Consider the following 23,449-nt stretch of genomic DNA (forward strand, 5'->3'; position numbering starts at 1 on the left):
TTGGAAGCCTGGTTTTTGAAGACCTTGAAAGCAATTTCTACTAATCGTGATGTAGGCATCCCATAAGCCCCCTCAACCGTTTGGAGTTTGCTCTGAATATCTGAAGTGGTCTGAGTATAAGGTCATGCTAACAACCTTTGGAAGCATCAGGATCTAGGTCAGTGCACTGACTGTGGCCCTCACATATCCACTCCAAGAATTCTGATGGATTTTCCTCGGCTCATTGCTCGAGCATTTGAACTTCACTGAAATTCTTTTGTTTAGGTGCTCCCTTCCTTAACCCGGCAAGGATACATTCTCCGTAATGTTCAAGTTTTGGTAAATCCCAGCCATTAACATTCCAGCTGGAGTGGGTTGTGGGGGTGGCCACAGAAGCTTCAGCTCTAATTGGGTCCTTAGGGTTCTCATTGTGTAGGTCACTAGCCTCTCCTCTAGCTCTTTCTAAAACGATCGGCTGCTCTTTGGCAGTAAGGAGAGTATTCTATATTTGCTGAATGTCTATCCAAGCTGAATTATGAGAGGTGAACGTAGAGGCAAAAGGCTTTTTATCCTTTAAGGGTCCTCTCTATATGCTGGTTCAGTACTTCCCCAGTTCAGGAGGTCTGAGGTGGAAAGGGAGTGTATATCCATGCATTCCTGCCAGCTGGCCATTTGCACCCAGCCTTCGTATTGGCATCTGTCTTAGAAGGTATTGTGTGCCTGGATTGGAGCAATTATTAAGTTTTAGTTTGATGATGTGACTTAGCAAAAGTGACTCCATTTTGGCCTGTTTTTTCTTTTCTTCTTTTTTTTTTAACATTATTAACTTTGTATATTTAGACAAGATACTCTTTGGGCCTCACCTTCTTTATCTCTAAAATTAAGCTAATTGTAGAGTAAAAGAAATTACAATATCATTAAAGTGCTATCCAAATGTTAGAGGTTATTCTTTTTATTCAAGTGGGCAATATGAGGTTGATAATCTGGTTGTCATAGTCTGAGGTTATCAATCAGCTGGAAGTTTATAACATTATAATAAAAGTAATGTATCTCAGCGACTACTTTCTATAAACTCATTTCCTGGCTTGCTCACCCTGATACGCTAGGCACAAGAGACAAATCACTTATTTTTATTCCTTACTTTAAAAATGAGGAGAATGCATATCTGCCTCCCAGTTAGGTTGCATAAATTAATTCAAGTACGTGTGTCAGTTCATCTATACTAAGATTTTTCTTCTCTGTGGAGCAAGAAAGTGTCCATGGTTGGAAGAAACAGGCAATTATTTTAATCTGATTGTTACCTGTGTTTTAGATTTTAAGCCTGCTGTTTTATATCAAAATGTAGAAATAACTTTAACATTTTATGAAGTTTATCTAACGCAGAAATGAAAACTCAAAATTAAATCGTTCAGTATTTGTTCTTGCTGTTAATTAATCCTTGTTATTACTCTCACGAGTAAGATATATCCTGAACTAAAGCAACATAAGCATATTGTCACAACATATTAATAGAAAAACCTTGTAATGGTTTTTAACTGTACGGGATAAGCTTGAGGATACTTCTGTAAGTTCATAAGTAGCTCTAAAGTAAAGGTCACTTTGCTATAAAGTGAAGGTTTAGGTTAGTAATGAGCAGTGTCTTCCAGGAGGCACTCAAATCCCAAACTCTTTTTATTCCAGCAAAATTGCTAGAGACTTTTCCATCCCTGATTAGCTTCCCTCACCATAGCAATGAAAGGGAGGGTGGAAGACCTCCCTCCTCATAACTGTGAAAGCTTCGTGGAAATAAAATGCCCCAGTCTTCTAAGACTCAAGGTCATTCCTTAAAGAATGTTTCAAGGTAATGGAAAATGATGAAAGTCAAATTTCAAAAGTGCTTCTTGAAAGTTGGTGTTAAAAAAACAGAATTCAACTGAGTAAATCTTAAAGATCTTATTTGCTGTACTCAGCAGTTCCTGAATAGGACGCATCCCAACTAACAAACAGAAAGGAGCACCAAGGAGCTGTACAAGGTGGAAGACTTTTATAAGCAGAAGGGAACAGAAAGAGGAAGTTAAACAGGGGAAAAACAGATTGGCTGTGTCAAAGTCACCTTTCTTTAGGGATGGCAGGGGTCTACCAGGCAGATTACCTCACTAGTGCTGGCCAGGTAATTTCAGATTGACTGGTTTAAGATTTCATTCCTGGGGGAGGCTGAAACTGAAACCAAGTTAGGTATTAAGTCTTCGTTTGGTGATGTGGGGCTTAGTATAACTGACTCCATTTGGGGCCTGTTGTTTCTTTTTTAACACTGGAGATCCAGAAATATAGTTCTGTGAGGCAATAAGCTAGGCTAAGGCTCTGGACAGGGCCTCCCTGACTCCAACACAGGGGGGAAGGATGGGCACTCTAGACACTGTGTCTGCAGGATACACAACTCTCATACCGTTTTATAGATTCAATAATTATTTAATATGTGTGGATATTTTCTTCAATAAGTCAATCTTATGTTAGTAGTGTCTCTGCATAATAAAAAGTATGCTTATTTAAATATGCCACAGAAAAGGAACAATGCTAAAGTTGGTATCCCAACCTTTACGTCATGGGGTGACCACAACAAGGCTCCTAGGTACACAAGCAGCACTGAGGAGTCCCGTGGAAAGCTTGGGAGTAAGGGAAATAAATTCACCTTCTGCAAGTTCAATTAGTGAAATCTGCAATAGTAAATAATGCATGTGATAAGAAACCAGTCGATTGTATATAACTGGATGATGATAGGATTTTGAAAAGTATTTTAACTCCAAACTGGGTATAGAATTTGATTGTAACTTAATGTCAAACTGCCTAATCAAATTTATTGTGTCCTCTCCAGGGAAAGAGAACAGAAGAGAGTAACGGAGAGAAAAAGAGAAGCTGGGTTCTCTTTACTGGGTATGCAGTACATTTTAAATATACAGGGAAATCCCTCTTATTGCATATGCACAACTGGCACATATTTCTCAATTTAATAAGAAAGTAATGCAAAAACATAACTAAAAATGAAAAAGAAGCATAATTTGCCATGGTCTACTCCAGAAAAAATGTTCCCTTGGGCCAATTTTATATTATTTAGAATCCTAGTGAATGTTATTTTGCTCTCTAGATATACAAGAAAGAGAGTGACCTGAATGGGGAACTCAGACTTTCTGGTCACAGGAAATTAAAATTTGTCAGCCTGATGTACGTACTTCAGTATTATATAAGTTTGAGTAATGTGAGTCAGCTGAGCTCAATCAATTCTGAGAACTGAAGTCCAAGAACCAGACCATGGCTTATTATGAAGTCTAAAGGTAATGCCACCCTTAGAGGCCTCTTCGTAAGCTGGTAACTAGAGTTCTTTTGATAACACCCTTATCTCAGGGTCCTCTACCTTTTTTTTTTTTTTACCTTTATAAACATGTGAGTGGTATTCAGATTCTATTACATTCACCAAATACCTGACACAAATGATCAAAGACATAGATAATTCACCAATCTGAACTAAGGCTCCTGCTCTATCTCTATAGAGGAACACAGGTTGGGAAATACTCCCAACTTCTGTGTGGTCTAGAAGAGCTACACGACAAGAAATGGCTTCTAGTTTACATTCAAAATCTGCCCATGGAAGTTTGGATAATGTAAAGCTAGCTCTAACCATCCCTGCCCAATTCCACTGCTTTGCCAGTCTACAGCCATCTCGCCAAGGTTGGGAATGCTGATCTGACCATTTGAGATTTCCCAGTTCTTGCCCTGTTCCCAGTCTATTGGAATTTAACACCTAATGTGCCTGAGGCAGCACCCCTATCTCACAACTGAGGTTCTGGTTTTGAGTTTGAGCATCAGTTCAGACTTTCTCATTCCTTACGGTGTTTCCTCTCAAGAGTCTGATGAGCCTTACTTGCCTTTTCAGTGTATGGCCTCTGTGAGGTCATCCCAACATATCAGGCAGCTTCGGTAATTTTGAACTTCAAAAGGCATTAGGCCTAGCTCATAATGCAATTCTTCCCTGAAGGTTCAGTTCCTTCTATTTTAAATTCATGGATGCAAAGACACCTATAGGGAGACAACCTTTATATTCCTGAAGGACAGTAACTAAACCTCAGGCACTTGACAAGAAAAAACAAACAAACAAACAAACCAATGAATTCCTCCCCTTATATTCTTTCCCTGAGACAATGCCTTGGTTTCTAATAATCAAAGGGCCTTTCAAGTGGTTCTTCCTGGAACAGAAGGAATCTGCCCCACTGACGTCTCTAGAAATAGAATACTATTACCAACTTCTACCCCTCCAAAAAAATTAAATTTTTATCATCATTCAGAAATCAGTCTCATAACTTACCTAATGCAATCCTTACAAGAATCTTATAAAACAAGCATTGTCATCATTTTACAGATATAACAACCTATAGCTCAGACACACAGCTATTAAGTAGACAAGCCTAGATTACGACCTAGGCCATTCCTCATTTTATTCATGATGCCATTGTCCCAATTAACAACTGGCAGGAATTAATTTATCAAATTGCTCTGTCACTGAGCAAAGAGCTAAGAAATTGAGACATCAGGCAGGTACATTTGATGAAGGTATAAAATGAGGGAAGGAAGACCGACAGAGATGAGCCTGCAGGTATCCTGCTCAGAAAACACAGACTCAAAATACAGCACGGTGGACTTGTGCATCTGGGAGGAAGTGGAAAAGTGGATGGAATTCCTAAAATGAACAAGTGTCCAGCAGATGCACTTAGCTCGAGAAGTTTTGCAGTACGTTGTCTCTGGGTCCCAGATTCTTGTTTCCGTATCTTAGCTTTAATAAGACCTGCCTCTCTGTCCCTCTCTCTTTTGAAAACTCCCCAGGTTCAATATCTGCATATTTTTTACCTTGTCTTGTCCTGGCAGGTCTATGTAACCCCAATCCTTACAAAGGTTTTTTGGTTGGAGTGGAAAATCAGTTAATACCAGGCCACTGCTTCCCCAGGTTTTTGTAGAATGCTATAAGAATACGCACATGCACAATATAAGGGCTTCTCTTCAGGTTCATTCCTCTCCCCTTCTACCAGCCAGGATCAGCACACTTCGAAGCCTCTAAACAGCCAATTGGTCCTTTCCTGCTGTGCATTCATCAGAATATATGCTGCACAACAACACAAGTAGTTTGTAGTTTTTTAAAAGTTTAAAAATAGTTTACCTAAGAGGTCTGCTTACTTGATTTGCAGAATCTTAACAAGATGACTGGTGCGGTTTTACTTAGTCTGGTTCTTTGAGGAAGTTCTTCACTTGAGACTTTGAGGCAGAAACAAAAATAGGTAATCTGAGAATTAGTATTTTATGTTGTGAACTCAGGAATATTTGCACACATTTGCATATATTGCACAGAGTCTTTTGACATTACTTTGCAATTTATTCCTGTTAGAGAACCAGTAAAGGTCTTAGTGGTAGCTTGGCTTAGGAAAACCAGTTCTTTGCTCCTTGGTTTCAGATTTATTACATAATCTACATTCTTCTGCCCGTATTAGGTTATTCTTCTTCCATTGTCAGCTGTGACCACCACTTCTTTGTATCAAAATTAAAGAATTCTCAGTTCTTGAATTAGTTTAAAGTTTGATACAATTTTAATTAGCTAGTTACTAATAATAGGAAAGAAACAGGGAAGGCCAGACATTATAGGCATGTCATTTGGGCAGCTTCACCTGGAAGCTGCAGTTTTGCACTCCCCAGGGAACCACTGGCTTATTCCCTGCAAAACATTGGGGGAAGGGGACCAGACAAAGGAAAGAAAGATACAAGTCCGGAAAAAAAAATAGCTTAAATGTTTCCTGTTCCTTTGATAGTCTTTGGGAAGTCATTTCACCTGACTGAAACTCACCCCCTCATCTGTGAAAGGCTGGTAATTAGGATACTAGTGCTTACGTCAAGGGAGGTAAAAACATCAAATGAAATGAGAGGTGAAAGCAGGTCTAGCACAGCAGAAAAAGTAATCATCTTTGTTAGGTTTGGAGCATGACTTTGGTTCAAATATTGTTAGTGCTGATCTTGCACGGAAAATGTAAAGCTTTCAGAACTTTCTCAAATATGTAACAAGAAATTTCAGTTGAATTCAGCACGTATGTCCCTCCTAGCATCTCTCAGCTTCCAGTTCGACCTGGACTTCATTTCAACAAGATACTAGCTTTGGACAAGCTGTCGATCCTCTCTTTCAGTTTTCTCCTGGGTACAGCGGGGGTAATTGAACAGCCCTCAAAACGTCCGTTAAAGTCAGAAATCGAAAACACCTTTCATGCGCAACATTCTTAGTAAGGGAAGAGGTCCTTGCGCGAGAACCTAGAGGCTGGGAGCGGAGCGAGGGGAGCGGGGAGCCAGCTCGGGCGCGGCGTGGAGAAAGCGGACGGACAGTCCACTCTCCAGGGGTGAGGCGCGACCCCTGCCCAGTAGGGGGCGCCCAAGCGTCGCACTGCAGCGCCGGCGGCGGAGCGGGCTGCGCTCGCGTCCTGCCGCAGTCCCTCCGCCGCTAGTCGGGGCGAGCGCGAGCGCGAGCGAGGCGTCTCCCCCCGTCCGCCCGTCCGCCCGTCCGCCCGTCCGCCCGTCCGCCCGCATTTGCTGCCGTTGCTGCCGCCGCTCCCGACCGCGATCGCAGCCCAGCAGCTCGGAAGCGCAGCCCGCCGGCTGGGCTGCAGAGCGCGGGGGGGCTTCGCGGCGCGCGGGACTGATCCGAACTTGCGGGGACCGCGCTTCTCCCGGCCTGGGGCTTGCGAGCAGGTGAGTGTCACGCACGTGCCCAGGTGGCTCTTTCGGGACGACTCCCCGCAGACCCGCCCGTGTCCCTGCACGCTCGGCTTCTGGGTGGGTCCTCCGGGTCCCCGGCCCCCCAGGCCGGCCCGGGGGGTCGCTGAGAAGGAGCTGCGGGCGCGGGGAGCCGGACAGCGCCCCCCTGCGAGCTGGGGCGGGGACGCCTTTGGCTCCGGCCGCGCTCCTCTCTCGGCTGCGGGCCAGTGGCCTGCGGCGCCGGGGGCTGCGTGTGCCCCGGGCTACCTGTTGCGGCCGGAGCCGCGCCCTGGCCGGGGCCTTGCACGATTGTTCCCGTCGCTGCGGGTGCTGCGCCCCCAGACGGGGGAGAATTCCCGGGGATGAGCCGAGGAAAAGTCGATTTCAGAGCTTGAGCAGGGGCAGCCCAAGGCGAATCTCATTCCCACGCCGGGCTGAATTCCTTGCTTTCCTGAACAGCTGCACTTTATTTTGATGATAAATACAGAAGTTCGTTAGAAAAACGATTACCTTATAAAGAGGCTTTTTTTTTAAGCCAAGAGGAAGTGGGAAGCATGGGCCTTGACAAGTAGTCTTGGGAATGATTGATTATGAATGAAACCTTTCTTTAAACGTTATTTAAGTAAGGTTATTAGTGACCCAAATGTCATAAGTCTGACAAATTGTAAGCTCCCGGAAGGTGGCCACTCTGTTTGTCTATGCTGAGCATAAGTGTGGGATGAATCGATTAATGCATTAATAATAACATAGGATTTGGAGGCTATCTTTTTTTTTTCCTTCTTTCTAAGTTTTCTTTTAGGTCTTTTAGGTTTAGAAAAAAATCACCAAACCTATAACCTCTCAAATATCTATGTGTGAGTTTAGCTTTAGGAGTGTTAGGAACTCAGTTTTTGTCCTAATTAAGCATGGTCTATATAAAAAGTGAATGGCAGCTTTTCGGCTCTGCCAGAATATTTCTGCACAACCACATTAAAACAAATGTTTTTTTAGATCCATGTTATGGACTGTCTTAGTTTATGAATTCTTTTGAACATCAGAAATTTGGCAACAGCTCACTTATTACCATGTACACGTTTATCTTTGTTCTCTAACTTTGTCAAATGTAACTTTTTACATTTTTATGAGAGATATAAAATATTGAAGGACCTATCTCATTTTGTGTCTTTAAGTCATTTTTTTAAACATGACATAAGATTGACTATAACCAGCTGTGTCTTTATTAGGTTATAAATGAAAAAAAATCCCAACAGTTTCTCTTTCTTATGTGAAAATCCTATTCCCCTGAGGCCATTTGGTAGTTACTGAAATATTTGTCTTAACAAATGTTTGTTTTTTAAAACACATTTGATGGTTACTTTCGTGACACATCAATCCAATAAGTAATTGCATAGATTTTCTGTGCATGGGAATGAACAGTTTTGCCTGAAATAACAAATTGTGGTTTATACAGGCTCCAGACACTTGCATGGTCTATGTTTCAAAGAAATGCTTGCCATTCTTGTACAGAATTTACATGGTTAATGCATCTTTTATATTATGCTTCTGTGAAACTTATGTGATGAAGCACTAAACACAGAGCCTCTTCTTAATGAATGCGTATACAGTTAAAATAAGAACATCCTATTATCTTTTGCCAAAGAGTGGGACTGGACAAATTACAGATGTTAAAGCTTCTGGTTTGGTACTATCAATGATTACTAAGAAGTTTTTTCATCACTGGGGATGAAGGAAGCAATAGCTATTGTTCCTTTTGACCTTTCCAGCCTGCAGAGGAAGCTCTGGCACTTTGGAAACCAACAAATACAAAATATATTAGGTACAGGTTGATGCTTTAGATGCATAATGAAGAAAACAATTACATATTGATGTCGTTAGAGAAATACTTTTTCAGAGGATTTTTACTTTTTTTACTTTTATCTTTCACTGGAGAAGCTGTTTTGGGAAATTTGTAGATGACAAAGCGCTGGCAGGAGCAGTTTACACATTTAGATAACAGGTTAGTGTTTCAGAATTCTCTTTACAGACTGGAAAACTGGATGAAATGAAGATGGGTGTGATTAAGTTTAACAAGGATAAAAGTGAAGTCTTGTATTTAGGTTTAAGACATTGGCAGCGCAAGTTCAGAATGGGGAAGTCTGAAGCTCATGTAGAAGATGTGAGTGCCTGTGTGGCAATACAACCACAGTGCCCAGATAAGGAACAGGGAAAATCTCAATGAACTTGTATTGGGTCAGTTTTGTGAGGTCACATCTCAAATGGAGAATGCAGTGGGTGCCACATTATTAGAGTGATTAAAATGGCAAGTGTCAGAGGAGAGAGCTGCATATGGTGAGGAGGGAAGGTGAGAGTCCAAAAGAACATAAACTAGACCCTATATCCAATGACAAGCAAGGGAAGAAGCCTTCTTTTACCTAGAAAGTGGAGCCTAAGGTGGGGCAAAAGTCCTCATAGCTGCTGGGCTACGTGAAGGGTCCTGAGTGAAAGGAAAGAAAAGAAAAGGCTGACTTAATGCTGCCCTTTCCCCTCCACACCTGAGAGTGGTAAGTTAGACGCAGGATGGTTGTTGGACGGTTGTCTGACCATAAGGAAGGATTCCTGCAATGGCTGGAGGATTCTTTGGTTTACCCCAAGGCTCTTTTCAACTTTGCATTTCTATGGTACTAAGAACCTAGGTGTCTTTTCTAAAGCATCCCCCTTACCCCTTATAAAATGTGCTTTCGTTGTATGTAATATAATTTCCTGTGTTAGGACAATACCATAAACTAATTTACTTTAAGTCGTCATAGAAAAGGAATCAGAAGTCAGGGCATGGCATTTCTTTTTGGGTATCAGGCCATTGGGCTCAGAAAAATACTAAAATATGATCTAGATATCATATATCAATTCTTGGAACATGTGTATCTATCACATGACTTGATCATGTCATCTAGTGTGAACTGAGATAAAATTTAAACCTTGAAATGCCAATTCAATCGTATTACATTGGGATTGACTAATATGAATGTATATCATTTGGCCCAAAGGGAAATAATAGATAAAGAGTTCCAAATGTGACTCTCCCATCACATACATTTGCATCTTGGATGTTTACAGACACACCATAAACACATGTAGTCACATACTTCAAATATTTGTTCTATTACTGACAATAAAACAATGCCTTCACGAAAATATTCTTTGAAGAAGTACTTTACACAATGCTATTGTGAGTGAAAATATGCATGTTTTAGAACCAAAACAGATCCAACGTTCAAGTCCTGGATCTGTCATTTAATAGTTGAATAGTTCACGGTAAATTACTACAGTCTCCTCACAGGATTGCGGTGAAGGTCAAAATAGAAAATGCTGATAAAGTTGAATGGTGGTTGGCATAGAAGAGATACTTAATAAATATTAATTTCTCCAGTCACTTATGAATTCCCAAATCTCTTTTGTTTAAGGATTGCAGATTTGCAATGATATGGTGAACCCAAAGGCTGGAACTGAAGCGATTTTCTTAGCTCTTTAGTTTGAACGACAGTGAGCTGTCTACCACCACCCAGTATGGCTAAAAGTGCAGAGGTCAAGTTGGCAATATTTGGAAGAGCAGGCGTGGGAAAGTCAGGTAAGTTTTGTGGTGGTTGTTGGGGCGTGTGTGTGCGTGTCTTTGTTATTTCTTCCTGGGATTGGGCAGGAGGGTGGTTGGCATTTCTCATATTCCCAGGTATTTTTCTTTTAGATGAAGTCTCTTTTTCTTTATCTAAAGCTTTAATTCTGCATAGCCAAGTTTTATGTGCTCTTTTTGCTTATTCATGAAAAAGTAGCTTTGTTGATAATACATAAGGCAATGGATGTATCATAGGTCTTTGTATTCTGAGGAAGGATATTAAACAAACCTCTAAAGAAATCAGATTGCGGAAATTAAAAATCTATTTGCTTTTTTCTCTATATGAAATCCTAAGGGGCCAATTTTATATCTCATTCATCTTAATATTCTCAGCAACCAGCCCAATGTCAAGGGTGTGTTGGATGCTTAATAAGTGCTTGTTGAATAAATATATTTTTATAAGAAACAATTGCATTGTTGTCCAATACTTCTAAAATTGGGGAGGACTGGTGAGAACTTAGAGTGACCAAGCAAGGCGACTATTGCCAGGGCCTCTGGGGTGAATTTAATTATCAAATTCTGGCTCACATTAGAAAATTCTCACACAGTTATAAAGGCTTATTTATTCTCCACCTGAGAGACAGCTTACAGACCTTCAAAATTAAGGGTAGAATGGTGGAAGTGACAATGTATCTAATCCAATTTGAAGAACATATCTCAGATCTTGTAATTAAAGAATGCTAAAGTAGGTGTTGCTAAAATGTGAGGGCTACATGGCTTTTCAGATAATGTTGCCTTGATCTCTTACCAGAGAAAAAACCCATGAATGACTTTGCACATGGAGCTTTTGGTTCTTAGGAGAGGACTTTTCTGGGAGGAGGGCGTGTGCAGAGGGAAACCCATTTGGATCAACCAATACAATAGGTAATCCACATAATCTTAAACAAACACACATGTGCAGCTTTTAATTTTGTGACCCACCTCTCTTTCCTCGCCTGTTCTCTGGTTTAATTTCAGCAGTAAATCTTCCCTAGTCTATGGCTTTCTTTTTTCTTTTAATCTTATCTGATGTCACTCTTTTTTTTTTTTTTTTTTTTTACTTGCTGCTTACTCTTGCCTCTGGCAGAAACCAAGCAAAGAAAATAGATAGTTGGCAAGGCTGAGAAACTGCCAGCGTTCTGGAGATGAGATTGAAGATAGTTTAACTCCTCCCCATTAATGTCCTCAGTTTCCTGGGCATGAGAGCCTATTTTCTGTAGCTGGTGGAAGGATCTGGAGAAGGAGGAAACTGTGCCAGTGAGTGGAGGCTGGAGGCAAGGGAGTGTGTGGGAAGGCCTGTGTTCATCTAAGTCCTTGGCGACTGAAGGGTCAAGCCAGGGGCTGACTGTTTATTATTCATTCGTTCAAAATGTGTCATAGGCAATAAGGGAAGGCGATCTATTACCCTTATGTCATTTATCAAAATAAGTTCCACATGGTTTGGAAAGTTAAAAATAAAAAAATCAGTTGGGAGAACCACTTAGCTGTATGTCTATTCATCTCAGAGCAAACTGTGTACCTCCCATCAAGCGAACTCAGCAGCCTAAACTTAGACCCTAGTTTTCTTTGTGTCCCCCCAGAATTGTTTCAGGTATTATCTCAGTTACTTTCCTCATTTCCACCCATCGCTTTTCTTAATCATTTCTTCGTACACTTCTCCATCTTTTTCTTTTCTCCAAGCTTATTGAATGTAGGCCCTGCCCTGTCTTAACTTATTTTTTTTTAATCTCCCATTCATTGCTTAAAGCATGGCAGACATGCTACAGAGACTGCTTTTACCAAGGTCGCTATTGATCAATAGCCAACAAACATGATGAACATTTCCCAGTTCTGGTCTTCTGTGACTTCTTGTTATCACTCAGCACAATCACTTATTTTTTCTAAAACTTCTTTCTTCCCAGGCTCCCAGGGCATGACACTGGTCCCTAACCAGCTGCCTTCACGGGCCCACCTCTCAAAAACCGGGGTTCCCAGGGCCCTACGTACCATCCTCTTGTCTTCTCACTCCGTATACTCTCCCCGCAGCTGAGGTTAACACCTGCACACAGACTACAAGTTCTGATGACCTCGGCTTTATTTATGTAAAATGCAGAAGTTGAATTTGTTCACTAAGGCCCTTGCTAACTCTAAAATCCTATGGTTTTTTAATTAATGAATCTTCTTTAGACTATTACATTCTGTCACTTGTATTTCTTTTCATTCAGGTTAAAATGACAATGATAGACCGCATGCCTTTAAACAGTTGTCTTTTGTCTGTCACTCATGCACAGTGTTTTCCTATTTCAACATTAGACTGTTCTCCTGAGACCTTGTAACCACACCTCACATTTCAAAGTACTGTTGGTTTGAATTAAGCATGGGAGAGAATTCTGAAACCTTTACCCACAGTTTAGTGAAAACAACCACAGAATACTTCATATCTATCAAGTTTATTCTATAAACCTTTGTAAATATAATGTCTTTGCCTATTCATTATACCACATGTTCACCTTCCTATTATACTGGCTGTATCAGTCGTATTAGTAACTTCTTTTTTTTAAGGCTGCAAGAATGTAACTGCAGCTCCTCACTTATTCATATGCCTCCCAAAAATGGACATGATCTTCACACAGGCTCAAACTAAGTGTTTCTCTCTAAACACCCAGCGCGGGAAGTATTCCTGGGGGAGCCAGCTTGGGATCTTGGACGGATAGAAGCTGAGTGGCTCTGGTTTGATTTGGGTCCGTGTGAATTGTTTCAGAGGCCTCAGATCTTACCTCTCCCATCCACTTTCCCCACACTCAATACCAAATTGAGTTTGGGGTAAATAAGACCATCTTGTCCATTTGCTAACAGAGAGAGTAGCATAGCCTGGTGTCGAAAGCATGAGTTGTTAGATTTGACTCCCAAACCTGCACTTGATTAGCTGTGTGAACTTGGCAACTTTGGCAAGTTACTTAACTTCTCAATTTCCTCAACTATAAAAAGGGTATAATAGTGCCTACCTCAAAGAGTTGTTAGGATTGAATAAGTTATTACACACAAGTTTATTAGAACAGCACCTGGCACATAGCAAGTGCAAGTGCTCAAGAGTTAGATTATGTTATAATTTTTTGAGTAATGTTTATTTTAATTTGTAAGTTATTTAGTGAAACATACAAGATATATTTACATTCAAGTGGTTTTCAGTAAAAGTCAGAAATCTTACAAGACAAAGGTTCTCTATTGCTACTCAGCACCCCCCACAAACACACACACACACACACACACACACACACACACACACACGCGCTTTCCCTTAAATGGAAAGTCTGGATAATGTCAATTACAGCTTGACAACTGATGATCAGAACAATACTTCTCATGGCTTATATCTTGGAAATCTTGGGAGAACAGCCAGAAATAAGTTAATGTCATTAATAAATTAACACCCTTAAATTTGAAAGTGCTTCTGCTCTGTGGTAGACAGCTTTCTAATCCCAGGTAATATATGTGCCCTCTATGTTTAAAACAGAATTTCACGTTAACCAGAGTGTTTTGCTTGGTGAGTTGACCAAAGAAGTGTCCTTGTAGGCAAAATTTAATAATGTCTCAATTACTAAGAAATACGGATAAAGCATGTGAGGGGGGGGTGTGCACATAGGGCAGTATTTTACACACCTGGCTGCATTTCCATGGTCTTTTGTGTTGGGAGATTATTCTTTCTTCTGATTTTACCTTGCAGCTCTGTCTTCTGGTGAGCTTGCTTGTTGACTTAGGGGGCTTTCTGACTCAGCACGGTGAGCACTGTGGGGTTACTGCAAAGCACAGAACCACGATTCCAAAGCCCATTTCGTCTTCTATCCGCTGGCTAAGGGTAAAGTCCTAAAACATGACATGTAGGATATAGATATCCTTACTTGTGTGTGTCAGGCCTATACGTTGACACATTCCAAGTAATTAAAGCAATAAGATTTGCCACATAACCTGGAATGCACACCATATTTATTTAAATGGTTCCTGGATTCATATTATTCAAATTTGTGGTAAGTGTGGGAGGGGCTGAGAGAAAAACAACTGAACTTTCAAATTTAGTTTTACAGTTGACATTCTCATTGTAGAATTGAAATAGTGTGTGCCATAGCTAAATATATTTCTTGAAAGGGCTAGTCTCAGAGTTAATTGAGTAATGCTATCCTCTAATTCAAAAGCGGGCTGATGCGCTCATCCGTGAAGACTGTAGCTCACGGATTCAGATTGCTGAGCGAGAAATTGGGTGCCAAACACTAACAAGCCTGTGGAATTTTTCCCCTTGAGAAAAGAGAAGTGATGTACTTTTTCTTCCTTTTTCTTGCTCTTGCCTGTTTGCTTTTTGCTTTCTCTCTTTCTCTCTCTCTTTCTCAATTATAAAAAGTTTTGAAAAGTATTTTCTTCTTGTTTTCAAGTGAAACAGGGATGATTTTGATTTTACATGCGCCTTTTCTAAACACGGCTTTAACATATATGTGTACATTATGGCTGGAGTATGTGTATGAGACATTATATTTTCCTATATGTATTAAATATACACAATGTCAATAGCATCTTGGATAGGTCCATTTCCCTATGCTATGGAACTGACCTTTGTGTTTTAGAAACGTTTCTCTACTTTCAGTAGCTATAACCTAGTTCTTTCCCTTCACTTCAACTTAACGGTGTAGTATGATGCTTCTTGAACCTTGTTTTCAAAGTACTTCTAAAAGAAGAAGAGAAAGATCTAGGGCATTTAGGGTATGTAAGCATCGCATTACAATCATGTAATTATTTTGCATGCCTTATTAATAATATAAAATGTATGTAAAATTTAATATTAACCCATATCTATGTTTGTTAGACTATAAAAGTGATTTCCCCCCAAAACCAGTGACTAAAGTGGATTCCTTCAGGAAGATATAGCAAGTTGATCTGCAGCTTCAGTAACACCTGGACTTCAGGTCCTGTTTGATGACCACAGTCTAGGAAATAGCTTCAGGGTGGCACGTCGAATAAATGTCAGCACTGACAACAGTCCTGTACTTTTACAATTTGTGGTCCTAATCAGCTCTTCAAGTTCTTGGTCATTCCTGTTCTAAGATTATATAATTAATCCTAAAGCTAAATTTTATTTAAAATTTGTCTAGGTAAGAAGAGGGACAGATTATGGTTCAAGTGGGTATAGAACTTCCATAGCTCCTGGACATGTGTGTGTGTGTGTGGGGGGGGGGGAGAAAGCCCTTCCTAGGTGGTGGTTGAAACTGAAGGATTACCAGAAAAAAGGCCCATTGTTTCCTTGTGTGGCTGGTGGTTAGAGGAATAATTGTTTCTTAAAGGATTGGACTGAAGGGAGGAAAGTGGCCTTGAGACAGGTTTGGATGGGGCTAGAAAAATAGCCATTCCGTTGTCATAAAATATGGTGGTATGGTTATCTGAGACTTTTCTTTACCTGCAAAGATAGAAAAGCAAAAAGAGGCAAACAGCCTAGGTGAGTTGGTTGTCATTTGTTTCTTTCACCCCAAGAAGAATACGAGGGTATTTTCAGATTGCAGGAGTATCCTTTGGATATGTGTAAAAGTCAGACTGTGCAAGGTGTAAGTCGCACTGACCTTTCTTGCATTCCCAGGAAAAGCAAAGGGGAGGAATGATGCTTATGCTGGCTTAGGAAAAAAAAGGTAAACATAAGGAAGAAAAGGAAGAAAAATTAAAATCATGAAAATCAGTTGTATCCTGGTGGGTAAACATTTTATAGATTGGTAATGACCAATTCTTAGGCTCTTCTCTTAAGAAAAATATGATTATGGAGGAAACAGTACTGAAAAACAAAATCAAGAACTGTTTCTTCAAAACCAAAAGGACATATATCTCTGTCTCTGCTATTTTTCTATTCAAATATATTATTAAAATTTATTTGTCCTTTATTTTTAACTGATGACTAATTTATTCATCGAAACATTTTCCTGTAGTTAATTATCAGTCATCATTCATTTCCATTTTGATCTTGACTTGTTTTCTTGGCAACTGACAAGACTAACTTTGAGGGAAGGGAGTGAAGAGAATTGTAAATCATCCTTGTAATTCCCCTTTTTATTTCTGGTATTTTTCCAACTTATGGGTTTGGGGAAACGAGCCAAATTTTCAAGGTGGTACTGGCCTTGAAGCCAAAATTCCAGTGCAAAAGCACCTCTGTTGCTACAGCTGCCTTTGAAAATTGATGTGGTTTCAGAAAAACAGCCATAATTTCTTCCATCCCATTTAAAAAGAAAGTAGTTATATTACAAAGAAAGGTAATCTGAAATATATATATACACGTATATTTGAAGTATAAATAAATATATATAAGATATGAGAGAAGTGTATATGTGTGTGTGTGTACAGTATATAAAAAAGAAGAGAGATGCTTACCTAGATCACCCAGCTTCTTGGTGCCACAGCCAGGTCTTGAATCACTGCTTATGACTCTAGGAAGATTCTTGCAACTTTGCTACTAAATGTTTTCATTTTGTATCGCTCCATTCTTCTCCGTGTCCTTTCAAACGCCTTACATTAGGAAATGAGATGATCATTAGAATTTTATAATATGAACCTTATAAAACAGATGAGTTTTGTTTTTATGAAAAAATTCCAGTAATCAGTGAATAAACCGAGGCATGGCCCAGCTTGGGAGTCCTGGGTGTGCTTCCCGTCAATACAGCTGAGATTCTCAGCAGCCCGTCTATATAAGAAAGTTCTCCTGCGATGCAGTATTCCATTTCTTATGGCTCTGGATCAAGTGTAAAGAAACTGATGAATCATGTCCTACTTAAGAATAACTTTCTCATTGTTATCAAAAAAGAATGCATTGCATATGTCCTGTCAATATGATATAACAGTTAAAACTTTAAAAAAGTACCAACTGTCCTGACTGAAAAAATTAGGGTCAAAACTTTAGCTTTATCTCATTCATGTCTCTTTCCATTTGTCCATCAAATGATACATTCGTTTGCTTATTTATTGATTTATTGATTTACATTGATGCAGGTAGGATGGGCTTTGAAGGTACTTTGAAAAATTACAACTGTGATACAAATGTGGATTTCACACTCCGATGTCCTTGTTATTGAAATTTATGCATTTCCCCCCCTTTGTTCCTTAACATTTCTGTTTGGAAAAGCAGTATGGGGAGCTCTTTGTCTGTCCATTGCTGGAGGCCAGTGGAGCATGCTCAGTCCAGCAGTCAGCTGTTAGTGTTCACCCACTGCGAACATAACATTACAGACTCTCCGGGGAGTATAGTTTCTGTGCTTTATAATTTGATCTTTCAAATATGTACAATGAGTAGATATTGAGTCAGGGTCTTTTTTAGGATCAGTAGGTAAAAAAGAGTCTAAACTACTTAGGTAAATAGTTTAGACTTCTGCTTTATTGGAGAAGGAAGGGTGGCTTGTTATAGAATTATTTGATAATCAAATCTTATCCTTATTAAAAAATTAAAGCTTTAAAACATTTAAAGATTTTTGATAGAAGTATTTCTTACATAATATATAAATATATGTATCTGTATATTTCCCTATAATCTTAAACTATGTTTTTATTTATTATTCAATTATTCATTCAACGTGTGTGTTGAGCACCAACTTTGTGTTCTGGAATAGCCTGCACATAGTACAGAATTCATGTACATTCCAGGAAGGCAGAGCAGTAGCTATTTCTACTCATTGTTATAGCCCCAGAGCCTCACATAGTAATTAACAGAGACTGGATCCTCAGTAAAACAAATAAATTGAATTAGACTATGTGATCTGTACATGCTTTATAATTTGATTAAGAGCCATATATTTTAAATGGACTCCCAATTTAACCAAAGTGGTTTCCTCACCTTCACTTGAGTATCTTCAGTGACAGGAACACAACATGACTAGAAGTAGACCATTCCATCCTCGGACAACTGTATCAGTCACAGTCTTCCAGAGTAACAGAACCGATAGGAAACTGTCTGTCTGTGTCTTATCTATCATCTATCTATCTGTCTATCTATCTATCTATCTATCTATCTATCTATCTATCATCTATCTATCTATCTATCTATCTATCTATCTATCTATCTATCTAATTTATCATCTATCATCTATCTATCATCTATCTGTATCTATCTGTCATCTATCTGTCATCTATGTATATCTATGTATCTATCTATCATCTATCATCTATCATCTATCTATCTATCTATCTATCATCATCTATCATCTATCTGTCTATTATAGAGCTGGCAAGACTGCACTCCGTAGAGAGGCTGGCAGGCTGGAAACTCAGGTAGGAATTATGTTGCAATCTTAAGGCAGAATTTCTTTCACTCTGGGAAACCTCAGGGTTTGCACTAAAGGCCTTCCAGTAATTGAATGAGTCCCACCCACATTATTAAGACTAATCTCCTTTACTTAATGTCAGCTGATCGTAGATGTTAACCACATCTACAAAACACGTTCACACTAACCCCTACATTAATGTTTGGTTAAATAACTGGGTACTATAGTCCAGCCTAATTGGCATGGAAAACTATCAAAACCCTTTCTGTTTGTTACTTTACCTTCTTTGGAACCAAAGGCTATTCATGCATTTCTACTCATTGACTTCAAGTTTAACCCCTTAGAATTACACAGAGCACTTTAAATCTCTTTTCCTTTTGACAGCCCTCAACATATTTGAAGATAGCCAGCATGCCTCAACTCATGCTTGAGTTTTCTCTTCCAGAATCTGGTTAATCATAGTCACCAAATTTGCCCTACGGAGGTCATGGTTTCTACTCACAGCACCATCCTTATTTCCCCCCTCTACCCGCACTGCATAAAGTGTGGGGCCTGGAAATGAATGCAGTCTTTCAGATGTGGGATGCCCAGACCAGATCAGAGCGCAACTGTGGTTTTGCTGTTAGATACTTTGCTTCTGCTAAGACATCCTAAAGTCACTGTTGCTTTCAGGGTGACAGTGGATGCAGTGATGGCTGCTGGGGAGTTTACTGCATATATATAGGGTGTCCCAAAAAATGTATACAGACACTTTGAATAATTATAAAGGCAGTGTTTATTAAAATACATTTTATCAAAATTGAGCCCTCAGCTATTAAAGTGTGCATACATTTTTGGGGGAACACACTGCTTATATGCTGTTGCTGAGTCACATCTCTTCTCAAACCTGTACCTGAGTATGTGTATTTTAACCCAGGTGTAGAGGTTTATTTTCATCCTTTTAACTACTGTTTTGTTAGATTTAACCTACCCTCTGGCCTGCCAGGAGCCTTTTGGATCCAACATAAGTATCGTCCTCCCCCACTTTGTGTCACCTAGAAATCTGTTGGTTTTGGAACATTATAGATCCCTGATGCTCTCATTGAATCATAGAATTTTCCACTTTGGTATTATTTAGCTCATTGAAGTGATGAAGAATCCCAGTGAGGTTTTGGGATAATAAAGCTAGTAAAGAAAAACAAAGGCCTTTGGCTCTTGGTCTGGAGGCATTAACATCATATCACTTCCTTACTCATCAAATAAGTTCTGTTTAGATTTGCCATAAAAAGGGTGACTTGGGAAGAAGCCTTACAGTTATAGTCCCTTGTTTAATATTTTATTTAACATTTTTTGTTTCTGTCTCACATTCTTGTCTTACGACTTAAGTTACATTGCTATGTAAAGTGCAAGAGTGAACCTTTTATTGGTCCAAATATCTATTCTGTACATAAAGTCATTTTCCAGAGACTCATTCCCAGATATGTATGTATCTTTTGTACTAGAATGGCTGAATTTATGGGATTTGGGACTGCTGCTGCAAGTCAGAGCTGAGTGCAGGAAAGGGTTTCCTTCATTGGGTTAAATTGGTAGATATCAAACTTTAGCCTGCCTTGGACTCACACTGAAGGCTTATTAAAATATATGCTTCAGGACCCCAATCCCAGAGGTTCTGATTCCGTAAATTTGTGGAAGGGCCAGAGAACTTGTATTTCTAACAAGTTCCCAGACGATGCTTGTGCTGCTAGTCTGGGGACCACATTTTGGGAACCATTGCTAAATTTGCTAAGTACTCAATTTCTGCTTGAAATAGGTGTTTTCAGCTTTGAAAAAGCATATTGCTTTTTGTGAGTTGCATATAATAAACATGGAGAGCCAGGCACTGTCTTGGGTACAGATGATACAGTGTAAAAAAGAACAGACACGCTCTCTGCCTCCATGAAGCTAATATTCTAATGGGAGTAGCCAGACTAAATGTACCAAAAACTACTCTGGGGGCAGAGCAATGTGAGGCTTTTCTGTGGTTCCTTAAGACTAGAATTTTTCATTCACATCTTAGTATGGTAAGCTTTGTTAAAAAAGCAAAGTGTAAGCCTCAGCGACTGTGACACGCTGAACTTTGGTTTTAAGATCAGACTTTGGGCTCTTCTGCAGTAGTGAGGGTGAGTTGGCCTAAGCTACAGTATTAAGTGTCTAGGGGTTAAACTTATAGTCTAAGACCATGGTACCAAATTTTTTGCTGAGAGATGCTAAAGTAGACCACATAGGAATTGAACCCATAACCTTGAGTTTATTAACACCAACATCCACCCAGTCAAGTTAAGGCTAATGTAGAACCTAAATTAAAGTAAGTTAGTTGTTCTTTCTGCAACATTTGGAAAAAATGATTTTAAATTGCTCTTTGACAGTGGCATTTATAAAATTGAAGCAGTGATTTTGTAGAAAGAACTGCAGCATTAAGAAAAGTTCATAAGTTTCCACTGTTTGGCGTAGAAAGATAACATCTTTTTCTCGATGATGCATTTCCTGTTCTTTTAACAAGTATTTTCAAAAGTTTTCTTTTGTTTTATGCCATTGGGCAGTAACTTGGGAAGTAAAGCCAGAAACAAAAGAGTTAGAGTAAAATATTGTGAATATTTATCTGTCTGAAAAGTATTTGACTTCTTTTTGTACTAAGAACCTTATAAATTACAACGGAACCCAGCAACTGAGCCAGCTTCGTAGTCATTTGGCAACAAATGTTGAGTTAGATGTTTTAAAGGAAGAATCAACCACACATGGTAGTATGAGTAATGCTTATCTGTTCCAATGCCTGGGACTATATTTCCATTCAAATATTTTATATCTTGAATCTATTTTTCTAGCAGTGTTCCAAAAGAGGTGAAATGAGGAGCATAGTAACTGTACATTTAAATCTTTGAGTCACAAAGTTTAACTCTTTATTTCTTGTCTTCCACTTAATTTACAAATATTTATGAACTTTCTCCTATGTTCCCAACTCTTCCACCCTCTCCATCCTTCCACCCAATGCCCAATGCAATGTCAATATTTGTGGGAGGAGCCCAGAGAACTATATATGACTGTCCTTGTTTTCAGGAACTATATAGTGTTTTGTTGGGCATGTATGCCTCACAATTAGAAATTATCCAATGATAGTTTTTGTTCCAGCAGAATGCTTGTTTTTTTTCCAAATTTTTATCTTGAATTATTTTTAGAAAATTGTCAGAGTTGCAAGAACAGTACAGAGAGTTCTTTTGTACCCTTCACCTAGCTTCCCCCAGTGATAACATCTTTGTTACATAATCAAAATACGTTATCAAAACCAGGAAAATTGATATGGACACAATGTCAATTACATGGCACGAATACAACTAAGCTACAGATTTTAGAATGGACTGAGCTTTGACTCAATTTGGGCTCAGGGTCTATTTGAAAAGACAGTTGGGGAAAGAATTGGAAGGAGAACCTTCAAGAAAGGATAGAGCTCATCATGAGTATTCAAAAGCTAAAATCTGATAAGCTACTTCTTGTCAGAAACTTATATGTTGAAGCATGTGCAATTTAGCATTTTAGATCACACATAAGGCAGCCTTCTAACATTTTAGTTCAGGCCATAAATGCTATAGGAATCTGTGAGAGGAAGAAAAATCAGTGGGGAATACTTGGGGAGACCTTGAAGGAAGCAGTGAGAGTAAAATATTGTAAGTTCAGTGAGAGTGTTATGGTGCTAAGTGGACCAAAGTTCCCTCTTATTTTTTTATTTTTCAAAATGTCATTAATGTTGGAATTAGAAGGGGGCAAGGACAAATGACAAAGGAAAGGGGTAGGAACTAAGTGGTGGTTAGGAAGGAAGGAGAGCTCTTGGGATCTTGTTGATCCAGGCACAGGAAAGGCCCTTTTGAAGCTTCCGAGAGCTAGCGCATCAGTCCCCATTTCCTTTCAATGGGTTTGGAGTCCAGTCTGACTCACCATTTATTAGCTGTGTGCATGGTGAGCTTACTTAACTTTGGTGCGCTCCAGTTTCCTCTTCAGTAAAACACAGATGATAATAACCATGTCTCCCTCTCTCTCTCTCTCTCTCTGTCTTTTTTTTTAGAGAGAGAAAAGGAAGGAGAGAGAGAAAAAAAAATCAATTTTTTTGTTCCACTTATTGATGCATTCATTGGTTGATTGTTGTATGTGCCCTGACCAAAAATTGAACCCACAACCTTGGTGTACTGGGAAGATGCTCTGAGTGGCCAGAGATGATAATAACCATCTTATAGCAGGGCTGTTGTGCACCAAACCCAAATGATATATAATAAAATCTGCAATCAAAATAATTAGCTAATGCTTATATTATTGACTATAAGCCAACCACTGTTATAGGACTTGACACATATGAACTCATATAATCATCTGTAATCATCACAACTACTCTATAAATTTGGCCCTGCTATTATCCCTCCTTTACAGATGAGGAGCTTGAGGTCCAGAGGCATTAGGTCAGTAACTTGCCCAGGGTCATGTAGGTAGTGACAGGATTTTGGCAGAGCTAGGATTCAAACCCAGACAGTTTGCCTCTGGTGCCCGTGATTTTATCCAGAATACTCTCCAAATTTCTAACTAAATGCCATGCACAGTTGTAGGTGCTTAACAGATGTTTTCTTCCCCTCTCCCCATCTTGTCTTTTCTCCCTTGTTACTCAGGAACATTAATTTAGATTAATCAGTATCTATGAAAAGAACTTTGCTTGAATCATACTAGAGAAAATGAGGAAACAGAACAGAGGAAACTGATTAAACTACTAAGAGATCTTATAGGCTTATATTACATTTTTATTCAGCTCAGTTTATAATATTTCTATTCCAAATCATGC

The 23,449-nt window shown here is 39.3% G+C and overlaps 1 protein-coding gene across 2 annotated transcripts in view; it reads left to right on the forward strand.

Annotated features, from left to right (window-relative positions):
* Nucleotides 1-6,423: 6,423 nt before the first annotated feature.
* The window catches only part of RERG (RAS like estrogen regulated growth inhibitor), a 95,199-nt gene continuing 78,173 nt past the window's right edge, over nt 6,424-23,449 (forward strand). The window contains exons 1-2 of one of the 2 annotated variants that reach the window (XM_081130748.1): nt 6,424-6,729; nt 10,176-10,339. In XM_081130748.1, the coding sequence (XP_080986874.1) occupies nt 10,279-10,339 (61 nt within the window). In that variant the 5' untranslated portion in view covers nt 6,424-6,729; nt 10,176-10,278. The remainder of the gene's footprint in view (nt 6,730-10,175; nt 10,340-23,449) is intronic. The other variant, XM_081130749.1, reaches the window with a different exon arrangement.

The sequence above is a fragment of the Miniopterus schreibersii genome, assembly GCF_964146895.1.
Source record: "Miniopterus schreibersii genome assembly, chromosome: 2".
Classification (NCBI taxonomy): Eukaryota; Metazoa; Chordata; class Mammalia; order Chiroptera; family Miniopteridae; genus Miniopterus; species Miniopterus schreibersii.